This window comes from Tupaia chinensis, unplaced genomic scaffold, assembly GCF_000334495.1.
Source record: "Tupaia chinensis unplaced genomic scaffold, TupChi_1.0 Scaffold000362_1, whole genome shotgun sequence".
NCBI classification, from domain to species: Eukaryota; Metazoa; Chordata; class Mammalia; order Scandentia; family Tupaiidae; genus Tupaia; species Tupaia belangeri.
The window spans coordinates 8,625,151-8,648,759 of NW_006159859.1; the positions used below are offsets into that span (position 1 = coordinate 8,625,151).

General features: G+C 38.8%; 1 protein-coding gene across 1 annotated transcript in view; it reads left to right on the top strand.

Moving 5' to 3' along the window:
• The first annotated feature begins 931 nt into the window (after window positions 1–931).
• The window catches only part of INTU (inturned planar cell polarity protein), a 70,631-nt gene continuing 47,953 nt past the window's right edge, over window positions 932–23,609 (top strand). The window contains exons 1-3 of the mRNA XM_006153140.3: window positions 932–1,179; window positions 12,255–12,793; window positions 19,723–19,808. Of these exons, the coding sequence (XP_006153202.1) occupies window positions 1,070–1,179; window positions 12,255–12,793; window positions 19,723–19,808 (735 nt within the window). The 5' untranslated portion in view covers window positions 932–1,069. The remainder of the gene's footprint in view (window positions 1,180–12,254; window positions 12,794–19,722; window positions 19,809–23,609) is intronic.

Below are 23,609 nucleotides of genomic sequence, written 5' to 3' on the forward strand. Positions count from 1 at the left end.
CTTGCATCTCTTATTTATAGACTAGGTCTCACATAGTTGAATTACTGGGTCCTCAGGAGGAAATTTAACCAGTAAATGATGACTTGGGTTCTTTTGTGGGTGGGTTTGATGCCTATCAGTCATGTACTGGCTAACAAGATGCATAGCCTCTCTAAACCCATTCTTTATTTTAATGTAGAAAATATATTTACTTCACGGCATGTATGATGCTTAGTACAGCACAGTAGGAATACCTATTTACAAACAGTATGTATATGAATAAGCCTAACAGAGGAAGTAGGCTGATTTGTTTTTTTCAATGTAGCTGTATTTTTTACTTACAAAAAATACTTAATTCACAAAGGACAGGCAGAAATCACCTATTTATATTTCCAACTTCAGGAATGAGACCACTTCATCGAATTATAAAATGTTGAATTAGAAAGTGAATATAGAGTTGATTTCACAATATTGCCCTCCTCCCCTTGAAGCGTTGTGCAGCACCAGCTTTAGAGAACTGTAAAAAGGTTTGCAAGTCACACACACACACAGAAACACAGAGAAACAACAGAGCGTATTCACTTTAACACCTAGAGTGCATTGTTCAAAAGCGTCCATTTCCTGCAAAAATCTAGCGATCTTAAGGGAAGCTGGGAGTAGTTTACTTCAAGAGAAATCCAGGCTGAGCGCTTCTAAGATTTGGGTAGTTGGCTGTTCGGCATAAAAACACAGGACCAAGTGCAAATTGTAAAATAAGCAAGTATTGGGAGAAAAAGGGACGAAACCCAGTAGGCCTCCGCCTGTTCATATAAATTGTGCTTTTTCCAAGGAGTGTTTAGGGGAGGTAAGCCGTGAAGTTTTAGCTTCTTCCATTGCTCAGAGACGCCCTACTCGAAATTTCAGCTCATTGGCTCTTTTCAGTTCTCCCAGGAAAGCTTCCCCGTCTCCCTGGCAACCCTAGAGTCCACCAATTGCAGCAAAGGACTCGTGGTCACGTGGCCTCTTCCTCTCCCGAGGAGAGTCAACATGGCGGCTTAGCGAGCTGTAGCTGCAAGATTTGAATTAGTCCACTTGTTGCGGCATCCCACGGATGGCGTCTGCGGCCGTGTGCGATCCGCGTCGGAGCCCATACGAGCTCCCCGGGGACGCTTCTTCACAGGAAGATGAGGACTGCGTCTCCTCCGCGAGCAGCGATTATGAGTAAGGTTCCCGAAGAGGAGCAGTTAAATCCACCCCTTCCACTCTGCGAGTGTACACGTGGGCTGGGGAGACGGCGGGGGTGTTGGCGTGGTTAAGGTTGAGTATTTGAGAGTCTCCAATGAGTGGGATTTATTTACGCCACGTTTCAATTGCGTGGTGGTGTGAGCCGAAAGGACGATGCCATTCTTCTCTCCTGTAGGTGTTTTATGGTTCTAAGACGAGGCGAGTCTCCTCTTCGCAGTGGTGGGTTCAATGGTGTAAGAGATGTACCTGTTAGAGTGTTCATAACCTCTTTGTTCCTGTAGCGATGTGTTCATGCTTCTCTCGTGTTAAGATTTTTCTTTAATTTACCTCTTGAGTATTTATAGTGGAAAGACACCCTATACATTTTATAAGGCAATTACTTAAATTATGTATTTATCTTCCCTGTTACAGAAACGAATACAAAACAGAAAGAATGTCCACCCATAATCTCACCATCACAAGCAACCTCTCATCATTTCTGGGTATTTTTGCTGTATTTTCCTGAGCATCTCTATGGTCTCCTATTGTCTTATTTTTTTTTTTTTTCTATAGGACATTTGCTCCCTGGAGACAGAGAGAGAGAGAGAGAGAGAGAGAGAAACAACACCCCAGGGGTGTGTGTGGCCATGATGCATCCTCTATTCTCTTCACAAGATTTTTTTTGAGCACACACTCATACCAGAGTTTTTTTCCAAGCTGCAGGTTCCAGACTGGAACCTCACAGTCGGCCATGTGGGATCCAGCTGCCTTAACCTCCACACCACCGGCTGGCCTGTCAGAATTTAATTTTTAAAATACAGATATATGTGTTACTTCACCTTTAAAAAAATTATTTCATGAGTGTACACTCCCTATGGCAAAAACCTTTTAAAAAATTATTTCTTTATGAGACAGATACCGATTTTTGACAGGATCCTCATGCCCCAGTCTCTCAGCTAGGACCACGAGTGCAGACCACAGCACCCTCCCTACCTGTTTGAGTTGGGCCAGAACCAAAGCCAGCCTCCCACGTGGGCTCACTCTTGAAGGAACAGCTTCCCAGCCGAGCCTAGTTTCACTTTTTTATCCTTGATAATTCCATGAAAAAGTTATTTTGATTCCTAGTACCCATTTTTACTCTACTTTTGAAAGAATATATCCTTTTCATTTTTTTGGAGAGGTTTTTAATACAGGCACGGGCGCTCACCAGAAAGACAGAGACAGAGAGACAGAAAGCAAGAAATCACCACTCCCCCCGCTTCCCAAGGGGGGATGACCACACTGCAATCCCTTCTCCTCCAGTCTCCTCTCTGGATCTTGGGCACGCACTCACATGCGCCCAGCGTTGAGTTTAAGTCACCGGATCTGGGACTCGAACTGTGGTCGACTACATGGGAGTCCAGCAACATAGCCATTGTGCCAACTGCTAGTCCTAAAAGAATATATCCTTTATTGCTGTAGATTAAGAACTTTTTGGAAAGGCCAGTTAGTGGTAATTGAAGTGAATAACTGACAGTGGTTTAGGTGCCAAAACCACCAAAATATTTTGTGAATTTATGTGTTATGTTTTAGTTGCTTTTAAAAAATTGATCATTGGGACCAGCAGTTAGCGTAATGGCTATGTCGCTGGAATCCCACGTAGTCGACCGCGGTTCAAGTCCCGGACCCGGTGGCTTAAACTCATGCCGGGCGCCTGTGCGTGCGTGCCCAAGATCCCGAGAGGAGAATGGAGGAGAAGGGATTGCGGCGTGGCCATCCCCCCTGGGGGGTGATTTCCTGCTTTCTGTCTCTCTGTCTCTCTCTGTCTGTCGAGCGCACGCGCCCTATAGCAAAAACCTCTCCAAAAAAAAAAAATTGATCATTAAGCTTTCTTCATCTTTCATTCTCTAATCAATCTAATTGTTCTATTGTGTTTATCTTGTAGTAAAAGTGCAGTAAATCCCTAACGTAAAATCTTTGCTGGTATGTATTTGGAGTCCTACCAAGATTCAGTTTATGTATTTCTTTTCTTATATTGGGACATGAAGGTTGATTTAGTGACCTGACCAGGAAATTTTATGTTCTATTCCCACTTAGGACATTAGATGTTTACCTCCCTAAGGTGCAGTCACCAGTGAAAGCGGTGGGCTTCCCAGCTTGGACAGAAACACTCATTCTGGAATCAAAGACATAAGGATTCAAACTTCAATCTTTCTCCTCAAAGCAAAGAGATATGAATTGTCTGTCATCTTTCATGGCTTACTAGAATCTTACTAAAGAAGTTCTACTACATATTCATTCCATGTATCCTGAACTTTCAACATTCTATTTAGTTATTAAAAAGCATGTTATTTTGGGAAGTTATCATCGTTTTATATTTGCTTTATAACTAAAAAGTAGTTTGAGCTGCATGTTAATGGCAATTCAAAATTAATAAATATCATTTGGGGGATAAAATTACTTTAGGATACTGGGGTAGTTCTTTTAAACAGGCTTATTTTAGGCTTGTTATAGGAAAGACAGATTTTAGACTGTTGCAGTGTCTCTTAAGCTGGCACACCGGCATGTACTTGGGGAGACTTTAGGGATAATTCTGGTGAGTGGATGGAGTTGAGGGAACCATTGACTAGTTTCAGTGTTGCGATAAGGGAAATCATAACATTTATTTGCAATAATGCCAAGTTTCTTTGCTTTGGTCTATGATTATCCAATGCACTGAAGCAACATGAGTTACTTCGAGTTGGTCAGAAGTTGTCAATTTTATGACTTAGATTTTAATTTTTCAAAGTGAATTCTTTTTCTGTTATGTTAGTTTTAGAAGTATGGCTGAGTGTCAGCCACAGTGGCATAAGCAGAAGGATGTTGTACTACGATGGAGGCTGCATGAGTCTCGGGTTCAGTTCTTGGCCCAACCTAAACAATTCCGGTGTGGTGGTACACACTTGTCATCCTAGGTAACTTAGAAAGCTGGGGCAAAACTGAAAAAAAAAAAAAAAAAAACCCACACACAATCTCAATTTCACTCTTGTGCTTCTTCATCCCAAGCTTGCTCTCCCTCTTTCTCTCTTTCTGTCTGTCATAAAACAAACAAAAGCTTTAGCTAATGGAGAGAAAAAAAAAATTTAAAACAGATTTTAGCTGTAAAAAGTTAAGTTAAGTAACTTCTACCTAAAACAATAGATGACTGGAGAAGAAAGGAAATATGAAGTTTGTTTTGGTGCAAAAAAAATAAGGTTTCTGAAATCCACACATTTTTTTTCATAATATGCACTTTCCATTAACTTTTTGAAGACCCCCCCACCTATGTTTAAATTTTTTTTTTCTGGGATTGTGTAACAGCTTTATTGAAGCATAGTTGCTATAAAAAAAAACCCCACATATATTTAAAGTGTACCATTTGATAAATTTGACAATACTTATGTCAAGATAATGAATATATTCATCTTGGCCTAATTTTTCTCCATAGTGCCTCCTCAAGACCACTCATTGCCTCCTCAGTCCTCACAACCACATAATCTGCTTTCTGTCAGATTTTTCTGTGAGTTTGTATTTTCTAGAGTTTTATAAAAATGGAATCATGGGCCAGTTCGTGGCTTGGTGGTTAAGGGAGTTGGATCCCACATGGTTGACTGCACTTAAAGTCCCAGCTCCAGCCACTTGAAAACACTCTGGGCAGATGTGCATGCATGTCCAAAGTCCTGACAGGATGGAGAAATGGAAGAGAAGACATTGTAACATGACCATGCCCCATTGGGGGATGTTTCCTCCCTCTCTGTCCCTCCGTGTACCCTCTGGCAATTAAAAAGAAAATGAATCCTATGAAGTGGACTCTTTTTGTCTGGCTTCTTCTACTCAGCTTAACTATTTTGAGATTCATCCATGTTGTTGCCTATATCAGTAACTCATCCTCCCCCCTTGAGGGGAGGCAGAAGTCTATTGATGCATATATGAAAATTTGTATTTTTCCTATTCCTGGGGACATACTACTTGAAAAATCAGTCACTCAAACTTATGATGACATAGTATTTTTAAAAGTTATTTATTTTTAATTTTATTCATTCATTCATTCATTCATTTTAACTTGACCCGAGAGACAGCGAGAGAGAGAATGCAAGAAAGCCACCAGGTCCAGGACGCAAACTGTGGTCGCCCACATGGAAGTGTCCAGCACCTTAACCACTAGCCACCTGCTGGTCCACTTATGATGCCACAGTATTAACATCCAACTTAAACATGCTGGAAATGGTGGTACATACCTGTCATCTTTGCTGAGAGGCTGGGGTATGATGATTGTAGCATAGAAAGACCCTGTTGAAAATACCTTATCTCAGGCCAGCAGATCGTGTGGTGTTAAGGCAGGTGGATCTCATGTGGCTGATTCTGCAGTTCAGGTCCCAGACTTGGTGGCTTGAAAAACATGCCAGGCATGTGTGCATGCATACCCAAAATCACTAGAGGAGGAACAGAGAGTGTAGCATGGCCATCCCTGTGTGTGTGTGTGTGTGTGTGTGTGTATGGAGGGGCATGTTTTCTCACTTTGTCTGTCTCTCTCTCTACTACATGCCCTATAGAAAAAGAAAGAAAGAAATCTCTCTCTCTGTCTCTCCCTTCCTCTATGTTTCCTCTTCCTCATACAAATAAGAGGCCAGAATGTAACGTGGTTGTTCAAGGCACTGGATTCCCAACAGCTGAATGCAGTTCGAGTCTCAGACCCAGTGGCTTGGGGATATTGCCAGTGCGTGTCTGTGCACATGCATGCCCATAACTCAAAAGGAGAATGGAAGAGAAGGGATTGCAGTATGGCCATCCTCCCTAGGGGGCAATTTCTTGCTTTCCCTCTCTGTCTCTCTCCAGAGAGTGCATGTGCCATATGACAAAAAAAAAAAAAAAAAATTTAAAAAAAAAAAAAAAAAAAAGAAGAAGAAAGAGAAGCAGACTGGTACTTAGTGAACAAGATCCAGATTGGTCATATTAATTTGCCAAGATGTTTTTATTGTGCATAGTTTTCTCTTCCCTAGAATTGCCCTGCCGTACCTCTTAGCATTAACCTCATGTTACTACTTGTGTTGATCACTTTGGTGAGGTGCATTGTGCTTTGCCTACTACAAGAAGAAAGAGAGAGAAAGCGAGAAGAAAGGGAGGGAGGAAAGGTTAGTTTGCAGTAATAGCAAATGTTTTTTCCTTAAATAAGGAAATGAGGAGCCCGCAAGTGGTATGGTGGTTAAGGCATTGGACTCCCACAAGGCCAACCACAGTTTGAGCCTGCAACTAAGCCACTTGAATCACACCAGGTACAGGTGTTGTGCATGTCCAAAATCCCATGAGGAAATGGAGAAGAGATTGCAGCATGACCATCTCCCACTGGGGGTGATTTATCACCTTCCCTTTCTGTCTCTCTAGCTAGTACACACACCCTATGGCAAAACCTAAAATAAATAAAAATAAGGAGATATGCCAGTAGGGCCAGCTGTTTTATAACTCTTTTCTTATAGTGGTTAAGGAAATTGCAGTACTATTTCAAGTGATGGCATTAATGCAAATAAAGACGGAGAGATTCAAATAACTTTTAAAGGAAAAGAAAAAGCAGATATAGTGTCAATCTATAATTCTTAAATAAATCAGGAATTAGAAACCGCAGGTAATGAGAAACTTGTTAGCATTTTCTGAAGTTCATATTAATCTTATAGCTTATTTAAGTGAACTTGCTTATTAGCAAATTAGCATGTCTTTCTTTAGGAGGAAGAACTCTACTTGTATTTAACACATCATTTTGGGCCTCAAAAACCAATTAAAGGACCAGTTCTTTGGCCCAGTGGTTAAGGGAGCTGGGTCCCACATGGCTGATAGGTATGGCAGCTTAACAGACACACTGGGTGTATGCATGTTCAAAATCACAGCAGCATGGAGAAATAGAGGAAAAAGGATTGTGGCATGATCATATCCCATTGGGGGTTGCTTTCTTTCTCTCTGTCTCACTCTGGTGAGCCTGTGCCCTCTGGCAATGTAAAAAACAAAGTGCCCTTATACTTTGCAAGTAGGCTATAACAGTTATCCATGTTTAGAACAAAGTAGAATAAGCAAGTAAGACTCTCATGAAAAACGTGAAATAGGTTTACTCAATGAGAACTCCACAGTTTGCATTGTAGGGTCTCAGAAAATGTTGAGCATATTATGTTAATGCTGATTAATATGACCCATGTATTACAAAAGTCTGAATTAAAGCTGCTACATTTACTTCCTTTTTTCTTTTTTAAAAAATTTGGAGTAAGTTTAGATTTATTTAAAAGTTAAAAAAATCATAGCTTTCCAGTAAATCTTCAGCCAGTTTCACCCCTACTGTTAACTTACTGTACATTTGTTAAATTAAGAAATTCACATTGGTCCATATTATTAACTAAACTCCAAAGATCTTTTGGATTTCACCACCCTTCCATTAATGTTGCTTTTCTATTCCAGGATTCAAACCAGGATATCATATTGCAACTAGTCATCATGTCTCCTAAGTCTCCTCTGGTCCGTGACAACTCAGTCCTTCCCTTTTTTTTCATAACCTCGATCTCTTGGTTATGGCAGTGTCTGCCAGGTCTCTTCACTGGCAGACATTGGTAAAGTTACCATTTTTTCCTTCCCATACTCGTTTTCTACAGAAGCCAGTCATTAAGTTTCCACTAAAAGGGAGGAGGGACTAAATTTCCATTTCCTGGAGTGGGATTATCTGCATACATTAATGTTTTTAATTTTGTTATTAATGAATAGCTGCAATGAAAGGTTGGGTTTTGTTCCTTTTTTTTTTTTTGTAGAGGTTTTTGTCATAGGGTGCATGAGCTCGCCAGAAAGACAGAGACAGACAGACAGAAAGTGAGAAATCATCCCCAGCAGGGATGGCCACACTGCAATCCCTTCTCCTCCTTTCTCCTCTCGGGATCTTAGGCACACACACGTGCACCCAGAGTGACGTTAAGCCACCGGGTCCAGGACTTGAACCACAGTCAACTGCATGGGAGTCCAGCAACATAGCCATTACACTAACAGCTGGTCCCACTATGGATTTATCTTCTGGAGTATGAATAAGGAACTGTCTAGGAATACTGAACTGTCGGAGCCTTGAGGACAGCTCCTAGTTTTGCTTCATGTGTCACCAGCACCCAAATGGAGGTCATTAGAGATACCTTCATTTAATGCCAGGAGTTAAAAAAAATGCAGAAGCACAAGACTGTATCTGATAAAGGCGTAAGCTTCTTTGTGAGGCAAGTGGAAGGGAACTGACATTTACTTGGCCCTTACCATGCCAGGCAGATAATCTTCTGAGGTAACTATAATCTGTTTTTAAGAAGGAAAACTAAAGATTAGAATCAGTTAATCAATCTTGAAAAGGTTGAAATCGTAATAGAACAGAACTTTGTCTTGTCTCAGTACATATTCCTTTTATGTCACCTCCCTATGTTAGTTCTCTCACATTTAATTTCTTATCTTTATTTCCTTCTTTTACCTTCCTTTTTTTAAAAAAATTTTGCTATAGATTGCATGCACTCACCAGAGAGAGACAGAGGGAAAGTGAGAAATCACAGCCCTCAGGGGGGAGGCATGGCCATGCCAATCCCTTCTCCACCATTCTCCTCTCAGGACTTTGGTCACGGGTCCAGGACGCGAACCACGGTCGACTACATGAGAGTCCAGCGACATACCCATCACGCTAACTGCTGGTCCCAAAGTGAAATATTTTTAATCTAGACATTAAGAAAATGGATCTTATACATTGCTAGAGAATTATGAATTGGTATAGTCTTTTGGGTAAAGACCTATAGATACACACATATTTTTAAGGATGGTTGCTGTAATTTTGTCTATAGGGAAAAACAAAAACAAAAACTGAACACAAAACTTATCAGTAGGTGAATGACAACAGTGCTACATTCCTGGTATGGAATATTATATAGCCATTAGTGATTTCTAAACTATTATTAAGTGAGAACTTAGAAAGGTAATGAATTATATACCTTTATATAGATGTATGTATATATAATGATTCTGCCTTATCAAAAGAATGACAGAATAACCTCACATATGTTTTTATATAAGTATAGAAACATGGATTTTTTTTAGCATTATTTGTGCCTATAGGTAGATAAGAAGGGAAAAATCAACTGTTGATAATTATGTTCCCATTGATGGAAATGAGTGTGCCTGTGTACGCATAAAAGGATGTATGAAAGTACAGACTCCAGTAAGCAATCTAGTCATCATTAATCTCTTCCTTTCATCTTCTCACCTAGTCAGTTTCAAAGTCCTAGTGATTTTCAAGCATTTTTCAAATGTTTTTCCTACTTTCCATCTCTTAGTCATCTTGCTTTGACCACTGAACAGCCACATAACTGGTCCTTCTGTCTTTAGTTTTCTTCACCACAAGTCTACCTTCCATTTGCTTGCCAAAATAGGTTTATCCAGGGATATCTGACATGTAAACACTCTACTAATAAACTCTCTATTGATGCCCTGTTACCTACACTACAAACCCAGACCCCTTTGTGTGGCCCCAAAAGTCTCACAAAATCAGAGCCTGGCCACCTCTACCATTCCCCCCTGTACATATACTTGTGGCCACTGAAGACAATCTGCAGTTCTCCATAGTGGCCATGGAGACTGCCTCTCAAGCCTTTGCTTACGTTGTTACTTCTGTTTATATTTCTCTCCTCCCTCTTTCTTTTTTTTTTGAAGAGATTTTCCCTATAGGGCGCGTGCGCTCGCCAGACAGACAGAGAGAGACATAGAGACAGAAAGTGAGAAATCACCCCCCAGGGGGATGGTCACACCGCAATCCCTTTTCCTCCATTCTCCTCTTGGGATTTTGGGCACACACACACACACACACACACACACACACACACACACACACACACGCGCGCCCGGCGTTTGTTTTAAGCCACCAGGTCCGGGACACAAACCCCGGTTGACTACGTGGGAGTCCAGAGATATAGCCATTACACTAACTGCTGGCTCCCATCTCCTCCCTCTTTCTTAGCTCCTCAACTTTTATCTCCACCACTTAACATTTCAAAGACTCACTTCTGGAGTCTCTACTAAAAAGTCTCCCACAGCCTTACACTGGACTTCTTGAGAGGCTGTTAAGAGGCTCTTCCTATATGCCAGAATCTGGTACTAACTAATGTACTATCATGACTACTTTTTTTCCCCCAACCAAGTAAAAGAAGGAACTAACATTTTCATCATTGAGTTGCTGGTACTGTTTATTTTTCCTTCTCATCTCCCCCACCTGCATGGTCTTTAAATCATAATCGGAAAGTGGTTTCACATTCAAATTTTAGAAATTTACATGAAACATTCTCATGTTCAACAAAAAGAGAAAAGTTATTTCTTTGGGGTCACAAATCTCTAATACAAATAATGTACCAAATCAAAAGGGTGAAATTACAAGGCAGATAAACTTTACTCGTTGTTTAAATTGGTTAGCAATTAAAGAATAACCACAGTATTTACACTGTGCCAATTAAAATTATAGTGTGTCTGTTATCGAAATATTTATTGTGGGGACATAGTTTCTCCAGTGTAGAACTGAAGAGTTATTAAGTACTGATTTCTGTGGGTACAGATAGGTATGGGTGAAAACAAGTCATACATGATGGATAATCTGTGGTAGTTGGTGCTAAATGCCTAAAATGATGCCTTGCACTGGGAACCAACAGGACCAAAGAAATACTAGTTTTCATATTTTAATCCAATTATGCCCTCTTTTAAATGACTCATATGTAATTGAAAACTCTGTATTAATGACCAGCCACATACCAGGGCAATGTTTAATTTGAGTTGAGTAATAGAATAGTGTGTTTGGGGGACTAATTTTCTCAATATTTAGAAAGAGACATTTGATTTTTTAAGTTAGAAGAACCAAAGTTGCTAATAAACACTGCAGAAAATAATAGACTGAATGATTAGAACACAGATTATACCCTTTCATGCCAGGATATTACAGCTCATGTTTGTGAAGACTCTCCCCATATGTTAGTTCTTCCACTGAAACCAGTTTCACTTTAAAGAATAGCAGTATGAAAGATAATCTCTTTATAACATTGAACAAGATAGAGTTTGTGATTAGGTTTGTTACCTTAAGATCAGTATTTGTCTTTTAATGCTGTTTCAATCATTTAATAGCAATAATTTTGGTATTTTTAAGTGACCTACCGCACAGTTAAAAAGATTTTTTTACAATCAAATGGTGAATTGTGTAACATGTGCTTTCTTTTTCTTACCACAATTATTCCTAAAAAGGAGTTTTACAGAAATTACAGGCTATAGAAGTGATCATTATTAGCTGTGATTATAAACTGATTTTATTCATGGTAAAGTAAAAGTTTCCTTTTTAAAAATTTATTACATAAGCAAAGTATTAATGTAAACAGGCTCTAGTTTTCATTTTAACCAGATAGCCATGCCAAATAATTTCCATGCAAATAGAATGTTTTCATGTACAATTTCTAAATGGTTTGCTTCTGTTGATATATTAATAATTACATAGCCATTGCCAAGGTAAATTACAGTCCAGTGTCTAAAGTAAACAATAAGCATACAGTGCCTTAATTACCTCCTTTTTTAAAGTTATAAGTTCTAGAAAGTGATTCTGTTTTTATTTCTTTTCCTATCACTATGCCTTTTTTTTTTGTTCAGCAGTGTGTTCTCACCAGAGAGAAGCAGATGGAGAGGAAGAAAGCACCCCCAATGGGTGTGGTCATGACATCACTGTCCCTTCCATTTCTCCATCCTATTGGGATCTGGGTCATGCAAGTACATGTACCCATGTGTTTGTCAAGCTACCAGGGCTGGGACTTGAAAAAGGACTAAAATTATTTTCCTATTTCCTCTCTCAAACTCCTATTCATCGAGGCTCTATAAAAGCATCCTATGGGAAATAATGCTGATGCTCACAATAAACTAGAAATAGTAAGGAGAATATGAAATAATCCAAGAACTTTCATACCTTCCCACTTCCCCCAGCCCCCAAACCCCACATCCCTGCCAAGAAAATATCATTGTTTTTCTTATATGGGGCTGCTGTTCAGATGATTTTCTCTCTTTCATAGTGACCTTGAGCCTGAATGGCTGGACAATGTGCAGAAAAGTGGAGAGCTGTTTTATTTAGAATTGAGTGAAGATGAAGAAGAAAGCCTCCTTCCTGAGACACCTGCTGTGAACCGCGTCAGGTTCAGTGAAAATGAGATTATCATTGAAGGGGATGATTACAAAGAAAGAAAAAAGTATGAGCCAAAACTCAAGCGGTTCACTAAAATTTTAAAAAGTAAAAGACTTTTACCCAAGCGCCACAATAAAAAAAATAGCAATGACAATGGGCCAGTATCCATTCTAAAGCATCAGTCCAATCAGAAGACAGGAGTCATTGTCCAACAGCGGTACAAAGACGTGAATGTTTATGTAAATCCCAAAAAGCTTACTGTCACCAAAGCTAAAGAGCAATTCAAGCTTCTAGAAGTGTTGGTTGGAATTATCCATCAGACCAAGCGGAGCTGGCGAAGGACTGGAAAACAGGGTGATGGAGAGAGGCTTGTGGTCCATGGCCTGCTGCCAGGAGGATCTGCTATGAAGAGTGGCCAGATATTAATTGGTGAGTGTTACTGGAGAACATCAGATTTGCAGATCTACGTGATTAATGATGATGCCTTGTAAAAGTGTGACAGACACAGAATTATATACAGAATCTCCACAGATTAAGGCCTGATCAGTGATATTGGTGCGATAGTGAAATTGTTATGAATGATGGAACACAATGTTCTTTTTTTTTTTAAGAGAGATTTTTGCTGTAGGGCCTGTGTATTCACTGGCGAGCCAGAGAGAGAGAGCCAGAGAGAAAGCGAGAAATCACCCCCCCCCCGGGGGAGACACCCACATCACAATCCCTTCACCTCCATTCTTGGGATCTTGGGCACTCACACACACATGCTCAGCTTGAGTTTTAAGTCACTGGGTCCAGGACTTGAACCGTGGTCGACTATATGGGAATTATGCCATCTGATGGTCCCAGGGCACAGTGTTCTAAAAATAAGCATTTAAGTGTGTCAAGTACATGTGTGCCTTGTTCTAGGCAAGAAATAACTAACTTTTGAGTTTTTGATTATATAATTTTATTTCATCTTAGTTATACTTAGTGACAAGTAAAGAAAATAAGTTGACTATAGGGTGGCAATTTAGGTTTGGATGGCTATAATCAATGACATGATACAAAATATATAATTTATGAATAAAAATACCTTTAAATTGTATGTTTTCACTTGAGTACACTAAGTTCTTAGCATGGTTTTAAACTTTTTCATTTAGCATACTTAGCTACAGTGGTGTTATACATAAATTTCCTTTTAAGGGTGCTCATCATAAAATATCCCACCAATTTTGAGGGGAAAAAATCCATAAGTTATCTAAATATGTATTTATTAAGATGAACATTTTGTGTTGTTGATATGTTTTGAGCAGTTTTGAGCAGTTCGATAAAATGTGTGAGTTAGTTATAACAAATGGTTTGTCAGAAAAGTCATGATGTATTTTTTCTATGTTTTTCCATGCAAAGATACGACTTTTCTGACAACTCAATATATTACTTAAAGGTAAAGTAATCAAATTTAATATGTTACAAGTGGAACTTAGAAGTTGTAACAGTTCTAAAAACTGACTGCTCCTTAAATTATGATACAAAATATATAATTTATGAATAAAAATACCTTTAAATTGTATGTTTTCACTTGAGTACACTAAGTTCTTAGCATGGTTTTAAACTTTTTCATTTAGCATACTTAGCTACAGTGGTGTTATACATAAATTTCCTTTTAAGGGTGCTCATCATAAAATATCCCACCAATTTTGAGGGGAAAAAATCCATAAGTTATCTAAATATGTATTTATTAAGATGAACATTTTGTGTTGTTGATATGTTTTGAGCAGTTTTGAGCAGTTCGATAAAATGTGTGAGTTAGTTATAACAAATGGTTTGTCAGAAAAGTCATGATGTATTTTTTCTATGTTTTTCCATGCAAAGATACGACTTTTCTGACAACTCAATATATTACTTAAAGGTAAAGTAATCAAATTTAATATGTTACAAGTGGAACTTAGAAGTTGTAACAGTTCTAAAAACTGACTGCTCCTTAAATTGACCCAGTATGAGATTTGACTAGAAGATATTTTACAAATACTTTAGAAACATTTTAAAATAGTTTTGACTTTAAATCTAAATTTCATTTGTTTATGGACTCAACAAATTTTTTTTTGAACATCTGCTAAGTTCCAGGAATAGGAAACTTGTTCTAACAATCGAGTTACTTTTGTAAAGGACCTCATACTGAAGTGGAAGAGAGAGGTCACAAATAGGCAAACAGCGTCACACCATGTGATAAGTGTCATGATAGGGGTTTACAAGCAGGAGCCTGTGGAATCGTGTGGAAGGGCATCTGTGGTAAATTGTTGTTCCAAAATGACTGCAACACGATCCACATTCTCCTCTTACAGTGTAATGTGGATACTCCTCCTCTCCTTGATTCTGGGTGAGCCTGTTACCACAGCTTAAGCGATGCTGTGTGACTTAAGAGGTTGGGTCATTAAAGATGATACAACTTCTGCCTAATTCTTTTGGGGACGCTTGCTCTTGGCACCTGGTTGCCATTCTGTGAGGAAAGCCAGTATACATGAAGAAACCACGAGTAGTGATCTGACAGATAGCCCAGCTAAGGGTTTCAGTTATCAGACAAGAGTGAAGAAGCCTTCAAGATGACCCCAGCCCAATCACAATAGTGAGCACCTCAGCTGAGCCCAGTCAACCCCAGAACAAGAAGACATGACTGTTAAGCATTCTTTTAGGTTCTCAACTTTCTTTCTTTAAAATGATACTAAAAATATTTCTAAGGTGTATTTGTTGAGTTCTGTAAAAGATTGCCAGGATACTTACTTATAAAATGCTGCCTGGTTGTTTGCTAACAACCATAATTTTATGATTCCATGTGGTGGATAACCCTTTGCTAATGCATTCTCTTTTTGCTCAGCAAGGGCCTCTTCTCTGAATCCCTGTTTGAAGTGGGTTATAGGAAAACCTCTAAAATTCTTTTTACCTTTTTCTCTTGAAACCCAGTGTAAAGATGGTGATGGCTAGTGAACTGTGTCCCTCTCCTCCACCCACTTCCTCACTTCAATTTGCTAAATCATCTAGGAATGAAGGCTACCACCTCATGTCGTTGTATAGGAGAAAAGAGAATGAACCATACAAAGGAAGAGAACTTCTACCGTGATGGTCGTCCTGTTTATCCTTTAAGGATTCTAATCCTTTTTTTTTTTTGGAGAGGTTTTTGCTATAGGGCACGTGCACTCGCCAGAAAGACAGAGACAGACAGACAGACAGAAAGCAAGAAATCACCCTCCAAAGGGGGATGGCCATGCCACAATCCCTTCTCCTCCATTCTCCTCTCAGGATCTTGGACATGCACGCACATGCGCCCAGTGTGAGTTTAAGCCACCGGGTCCAGGACCTGAACCATGGTTGACTACATGGGAGTCCAATGACATAGCCATTATGCCAACTGCTGGCCCCTAGTTTTCTATATTATAGTATGGGATTAGCCCCTCCAAATAATGTCATTCAACAAACATTAAATTCCTACTATGTATCAATCACTATATTTCTATTTTTCTTCAAGTTAATCTACGTATTTATGACTGATCCTCCCAGCAGAAAGCTTACAGGTGAGAGAACACTATGTATTGAGTTGTCTGGAAAGTCCTGACACATTTTTGCATTTAAAAAAAAAAACAAAAAACACAAAGGGACCAGCAGATCATGTAATGGCTACATCACTGGACTCTTACGTAGTCACCTGGGATTCGAGTTCCAGATCCAGTGGCTTAAACTCATGCTGGGCACATGAAATCTAATAAATTATCATTATAATTTATATCTAATGAATTATAGATGTAAATTATACATGTATCAACGTGACTGCTTCTCAATAGCATAATGTCTAAGCAAAAGCCAAGGACAAACTGGCAACACTAATCTGTTAGAAGTCAGAATAGTTTCACTCTTCTAATAGTTGATTTATTTCTTCATTGAGACAGAAAGAGAGAGAAAGAGGCACCACTAATATGGTCTTCACACCACAGTACACCCCACCCCCCCAGCCTCAGCCAGCCAGGATCATGGTCACATACACACATGCCTGTCATGCATAAGAGATCTCAGGACATGAATCCAGGATCTTTCCATATTCATTTTGCGTATGAATGACATAAATAGAGCAGTAAACAAACTTTTGCAAATATATTGTCATATCCTTAGTATCTTATGTAGTAGCCCTTCAGTATATACTTGTTGTCTGATATTAAGTACAGGATGAGAAATTAATGGGTTTTCTCATAAGTAATGTACATTGGCAAACTGATTTAAGCACTGGGACGAACATTGGATTGTGGCATGGCAAGACCCTGTTGAAAGTACCTGTTTTTCTCTCTGGAAATAAATAAAAGAGCTTTACATATGTATTATATTACATATATCCATGTGTTCCTCATCCCTAAAGAGGACCAGCTGATTCCCAGTATTGGACTGCATTAAAAGAGAAGAACTTATATATAAAAACCATTAGGTACCCCTGATTTAAATTTTTTATAAATATTTTTATAATGATATACATCTCTACTTTTAGTTTTTTTCTGTAGGGTATATGTGCTCGCCAGAGAGGTTACAGAGAGAGAGAGAGAGAGAAGGAAAGTGAGAAATCACCCCCTGGGGGGGTATAGCCATGCCACAGTCCCTTCTACTCCATTCTCCTTTAGAGATTTTGAGCATTCTTATACATGTGCCTGGTTTATTTTCTAAGCTGCCAGGTCCAGGACTTGAACCACACAGTTAACCATGTGGGATCTGCCTCCTTAACACCACACCACCTGGCTGACCCTGTATCTCTACTTTTAAAGCCTTGTTAGACATGATTAGTTTCAGATGATACTCCCTATTACACACAACTATAGAAATGTATTAGAGTTTGGAGAAAAAAAGTCCTTTGGGACATGATTCTACTCTGCCACTAAGGAGTTTTAGTTTAAAGTAACAAATCTGAAAAATTTTCATAGGCCAGCTCATGGCATGATGCAGCTGGATTCCACATGCCCAGCCTTGTGGTTTGAGTCCCAGACATGGCAGCTTGAGAAACATGCACATTACATGTGTGTACATGCCACAGGTCTCAAAAGGGTGAAGAAATAGAGAAGCAGGGATTATGGTGTGACCATTCCCCATGGTCAGGTGTTTTCTCACTTGCCCCCGCTCCCCACTGACTCTCTCCAATGAGCATATGCACTGTTTGGCAAAATTTTTTAAGTAAGTAAAGTAAAATAAAGTGATTTCTCTATTTAAATAAGTACCCTGAGGATAAGATAACTACACACAACAGAATCCATCATTTTAATGGTCCAAAAATGGTTTTGTTTTACATCAATACTCCTATATAGTGTCCATCCTTCTCATTAAAAAAAAGAAATCACTATAGTTTCAGGTAATTTGATACAATATTCCTGTTTAATCTTACTTAAGAGAAATTAGGCATGTTCCTTTTTCTTCCTCAATGGAACTAAATTTGAAAGTTTATTGTAGTCTGCAAATTCTTATTTTTAAGAAAAGTCCCCAGGTTACCCAAAATGCTATAATACTTGACCATCATAATGACTCGCTGCTCACACTCACAGAAACCCCAACTGAGTAGCATCTCTTGGACGTTCGCGCCTAGTGAAGGCCTTCCTAAGACTTGACGGGATGGCTTAGGAAACTTCTGCTCATTCTGCACTCAGCCTTGCTCATACAGTAGAGATGAAAGAGAGAAAGGGAGGGAGGAGTAGCAGTATCTAAAGTACCATTTGCTCATGTTCCCCATCCCTAAAGAGGACCAACTGATTCGTCATAGTGGGCTGCACTAAAGGAGAGGAACTTTGAACTTAGGGAGTACCAGTCTTTTATAAAGAACAATTACTAATAATAAGATATTGATCCAAAACATGTTCTTATTACTGTATAGTAAACAAACTTGACATTTGTTCCAGAGGGACATGCCATCTGTCAGTGCCCAAAACTGTTAACTGTAGAAATGTCCTTGAAAAGACAATCCAGAATAAAGTTTCTCAGTGCCTTGGCTTGCAAGATATACAGAAACATGAAGGAACCCATGAATTGTCTACCAACACCATTTTACATATGTGCATATATTAATCAATCTTCCCTCAAAGAACATTAACTTTCTAAGGCTTTGATTCTCTATTTGCCATGCTTAGAACAGTACATGGCACATAGTAGTTCCCAATAAATATCTGTTAGATGACAGGATAAATCTGAATAATTTTATCTATTTCCTAATAATATATTTAGGGATGATGAGAAAGATAACCTCAGTATGTCTATATTTCTATTAATAAAGTTAATTGGTATTTTGTCATTTTCTGTAATTATGTTCTGAAAGTAAATTTCCATTTTAACACTGATCATTACTTTATTACCAAATTTGACAAATTTGATAAACCTACACATTTAGGGAAAAGTCAGGAAAAAAGAGATTTTTACCAAAACATAATGTGTATTTTGATATAGTTGGATACTTTAAAGCAAAGAAATAATAACAGTGACCACTGCAGCATATTGAGTTATAATGTACCACATAGATGTAATAATTTCAGCTGATTTTTTTTTTTTTTTTTACTGTGAGTCTAAGTGGTAAGATTCAATTTTGTTAAGTGCAGTGCTTAGTTTGTACTACGAAATTTCCATTTGTCCTTTGGATTTATTTATTTCTTTCAGTTGTATAAAAAAATGGGAATATTCATCTCTTTAAATAGTCACAAGTGATATTTAGTTACGATACAGTAATGGACAGTAGTACACATTAAGAAGAGTAGGATTATCTCTGCCACTAATGAGCTGGATAACCTTGGACAAGTCCCAGACTATATATTTACTTTGAGGTGTTAGAATAGATGCCTTTAGGGACCAGCAGTTAGCGTAATGGCTATGTCACTGGATTCCCATGTAGTCGACCGTGGTTCGTGTCCCGGACCCGGTGGCTTAAACTCACAGCAGGCACGTGTGTGGGCGGGCCCAGGATCCCGAGAGGAGAATGGAGGAGAAGGGACTGCGGCGTGGCCATCCCCCCGGGGGGTGATTTCTCGCTTTCTGTCTCTCTGTCTGTCTGGTGAGTGCATGAGCCCTATAGCAAAAACCTCTTCAAAAAAAAAAAAAAGAATAGATGCCTTTAGTGTTCCAATTCTAAATCTCTTTGGCTTTTTAAAAAATATTTATTTACTTTTATTTATCATTGTCATTATTATTATTATTATTATTTTTAATTTCATCAGAAAGAGTGAAAAAGGAAAAGTGAGAAAACAAGCCATCAGGTCCAGGACTCAAACTGCGGTTAACCATGTGAGAGTCCGGCACCTTAACCACCACACCACCTGCAGGCCCTTATCTTTGGCTTGTGGATATTAACACAACTCTTATTGTTACTCTGTTTTTAGGTGACGTTCTTATTGCTGTGAATGATGTTGACGTGACCACTGAAAACATAGAGAGAGTTCTGTCTTGTATTCCTGGACCTATGCAGGTTTGGACTTCCTTTTTCTATATTTTACCACCAGTTATATAAAATAAATACAGCATGTAGTATTTTCTCTCTTAAGATTTTGTAAACTATCATGTATAATGGGCGAATTACATTTATTCTTGGCTATTTAAGAAATTTTTACTCTTGATAATATTTTTAGCTTGGGAGATAAACAATCTGCAAGTAAAAGTTATCCTAAGTAAAGGAGTATCTGCAACACAAAAATACATATAGCTACCAACATGTCATTATAATTGCCACATATGTTGATGGCAGTCTAGCTCTTTTTAAATAGCCATGGAATTTTCTACTCTTTGACTTATTAAAATCACTACTGTTGTAAAGTTTTTTATAATGTAGTTTTATTTTAAAAGTAATTGTACTATTTTCTTTTTTTTAATGCTAGAAGGTGTGTATTCTCCCCAGAGAAAAAGAGAGATGGGGTTGAGAGGAGCACCACACCCCCCACCCCTGAATGTGGCATAGTTACATTGCAATATTTTCTCCTCCATTTATTCCATCCTATCAGAATTTAGGACATCCACAAACATACACCCAAAACATAGAATGTTTTTCTAGCTTCTGGGACTGGGTTTCAAACTGTGGTTAGCCATAGAGGATCTGGTTCACTTAACCACTAGACTACAGAGCCAACTCTATATGACTTTCTTGATTTTTTTTTTTTTTTTGTCTTTTTGTCTTTTTTGTGGTCAGAGTGTATATGCCTTTGCCAGAGAGAAACAAAAGAGAGAGAGAAAGGGAGAGAGGAAAGCACTCCCCAAAGCAATGCTATTTTCTCGATTTTTTTGTTTGTTTGTTTGTTTTCTATTTAAGCCTGTCCCCTGACTTTTTGTTTAGCTCCTTAAGGAATTATTTTTCATTTCTTATGGATAAATTGATTTCATATTAAGTCATTCTGGTATTTTAAACATCGACACTTTATATCATAAATGACATTTTTAGATTATTTAAAAAGTGCTATACCTTTTATTTATGCATACACTGACAGTGAGAGAAAAAGTGAGAGATCACCCCTCAGGCAAGAGGCCACATCACAATCCCTTCTCGATTCCCTTCCTGGGATTTTGGGTGTGCACACATGTGCACCTGTTGTAAATTTCAAACCACTGGGTCTGGGATTTGAACCATGGACAGTCATATGGGAGTCCAGTGCCTTAACCATTATGCCATCTGCTGGCCCCACACAAGATGCATTTTCAAAGCATGTATGCAGTGTGCAACAATCAAGTCAAGGATAACACCATATTCATTGTTTTCAACAAAAGGATGTAGTGTGTATTGATTAAATCAGGGTAATTCGTATGTCCATCATCTCAGCCATTCGTCATTTACCTTGCTTTGGGAACATTCAAAAACCTTTTTTTAAGTTACTCCGAGATATACAGTAAATTGTTGTTAACTATATTCACCCTACTGTATTTTTAAAAAAATTCTTTAACTTTATTTACTTACTTATTTTAATTTGACCAGAGAGGGACAGAGTGAGAGAGAGAGAGAAAGTAAGAAAGGAAGCCACCAGGTCCAGGATTCAGACCTCAGCCAGGCATGTGGGAGTCTAGCGCCCTTAACCACCACACCATGTGGCCCGCCACTGTATTTTTAACACTAGAAATGTCCCTCTTATCTGTTTGTAATTCTGCTTCCATTCATCAGCATCCTTCCATCCCCACTACCTCCTGTTCTTCTCAGCCTCTATAGTCATTCTTTAGGTCTCTACTTTTAAAGCGCTGATGTTTTTGTTTTTTTTTTTCCTTCGATTTCTACACGAGTTGTAAGAACATGTGTCATTTGTCTTTTGGAGTCTGGCTTATTTCACTCACCATAGACACTGCTTCTTAAACAGGATTGATTGATTCAAGAAAGTAAAAAGAACGGATAACTAAAGCAACCAGACTTTGTAAGTGATGAGTAATAGCGTGTCCTTGGCCCATTGTGTCATGAACCGTGAGACAAGAGGAAAGGCCAGGCAGATTCACAAATAATGGGGAGGTGAGATGAGAAAGCATGAACCTTGTCACAAGTGGAAGTCTATGGAGTAACAAACTCTTTCATGTAAACTAACTTACATTCAATATTTCTTTAAAGCTTTTTTCTATAAGCAGGGAATATCTTTAATAGTTATGTGTACCAGGCCCTTTTTGTAAAATAGTGCTCAGCTGGGCCACTGTGGCACAGCAGTGATGTACTCCTCTGCCGTGCTGGAAATCCATGTGGAAGGTCAGGGTTCAGTTCCCAGGTTACCTGTTCATACGAGCACACACACATCCTGATCCTGGCCAGCTGGGAAAACTGGGGGTAGGATCATGGTTTAAGACCCTGTTCAGGATGCTTGTCTTTCTCTTTCTCTCTCTCCCACATGAAAGAAATAAGCGGGAACCAGCAGTTAGCGTAATGGCTATGTCGCTGGACTCCCACGTAGTCAACCGCGGTTCGTGTCCCGGACCCGGTGGCTTAAAACTCACGCCGGGCGCGTGTGCGTGCGTGCCCAAGATCCCGAGAGGAGAATGGAGGAGAAGGGATTGCGGCGTGACCATCCCCCCTGGGGGGTGATTTCTCGCTTTCTGTCTCTATGTCTCTCTCTGTCTGTCTGGCGAGCGCACGCGCCCTACAGTGAAAATCTCTCCAAAAAAAGAAATAAGCAAACTCTTCTTTGGTTGTTTAAATAGCAGTTAACTCTTAATTCGGTTACCCATCTCGCCATTTATCTTTTTATCAAGGCAAACAGGTTTCCTGACATTTGTAGCTACTTAACATGTACACTTTTAAAAATGTCTTTCTAAACAGTAATTTTTCTTGCATTATGGAGCCGACTTAAATCAGAAGAATGCTGGCTAACATAGCTCCTTAAAGAATTCTAACAGATGGTTCTTTGGTGTGTATTTTTGTCTAGGTTTTGGTCATGGTGAGGGGAAAAGGTCTGTGCACCATGGCAAAGAAGCAATGTTGCTTGCCAAGTATAACATAGTTTTCAAGTGTGTTGTTTTTCACCAACCAGAGCAAACCAGTCTTAAATTTTAGGTGGTTGTTGCTGCCCAAAGTGAAATTAGCAAACTTTTATTTTTAAGCCTACCATCTCATTTTCTTTCTTTTTTTTTTCAATTTATTTATTTGCATTCATTCACTATACATCATTACAGCATACAAAATGAGATTTTCCATCCAGAGTACACTGTATATTGTCTCAATTAAGCAGATCAACAAACATGTTATTGTCAGCAAATAATCTTCCATTTCTTGTTTTCTGTATGTTTTGCTTTTTTTTCCCCCCCATCCTTAATTCCCTATCTCTTACCCTCTGCCATCTCCCACTCTCCTCCCACACTGTCTCTGGTATCTATGCTTGCTTTCTATACTGTTTTCCCCCCACATTTTATTGAATTACTAAACACCTTAATTAATCTAAATGTTTTCATAGCAAACACAGCTGATATATACATTTCCATGAACTCAAGTTTAACTTTATGCATCCTATAAAGTAGCACCAAGCTGGGGCTCTATATTACTGCAATCATTGAATAGATTTTTTTCTTTCTGAAACTTTTTTTTTGGTAACTTAATTTACATTCTTTCCCTAAGCATCATCACAGCACACAAAATGCAATCTCCCATCCAGTACACACTGCATAGTGACTCAATCATGCACATTATAAAAAATTTTCCATTTCTAGTTCCTAGAATTATTTTTTCCCCTCTTTCTGACCCTCTGTCCTTTCCCACCCTCTTCTCACACTATCTCTGGTGTCTACAATTGTCTTCCATTCCTTTCCCACCCACATTGCA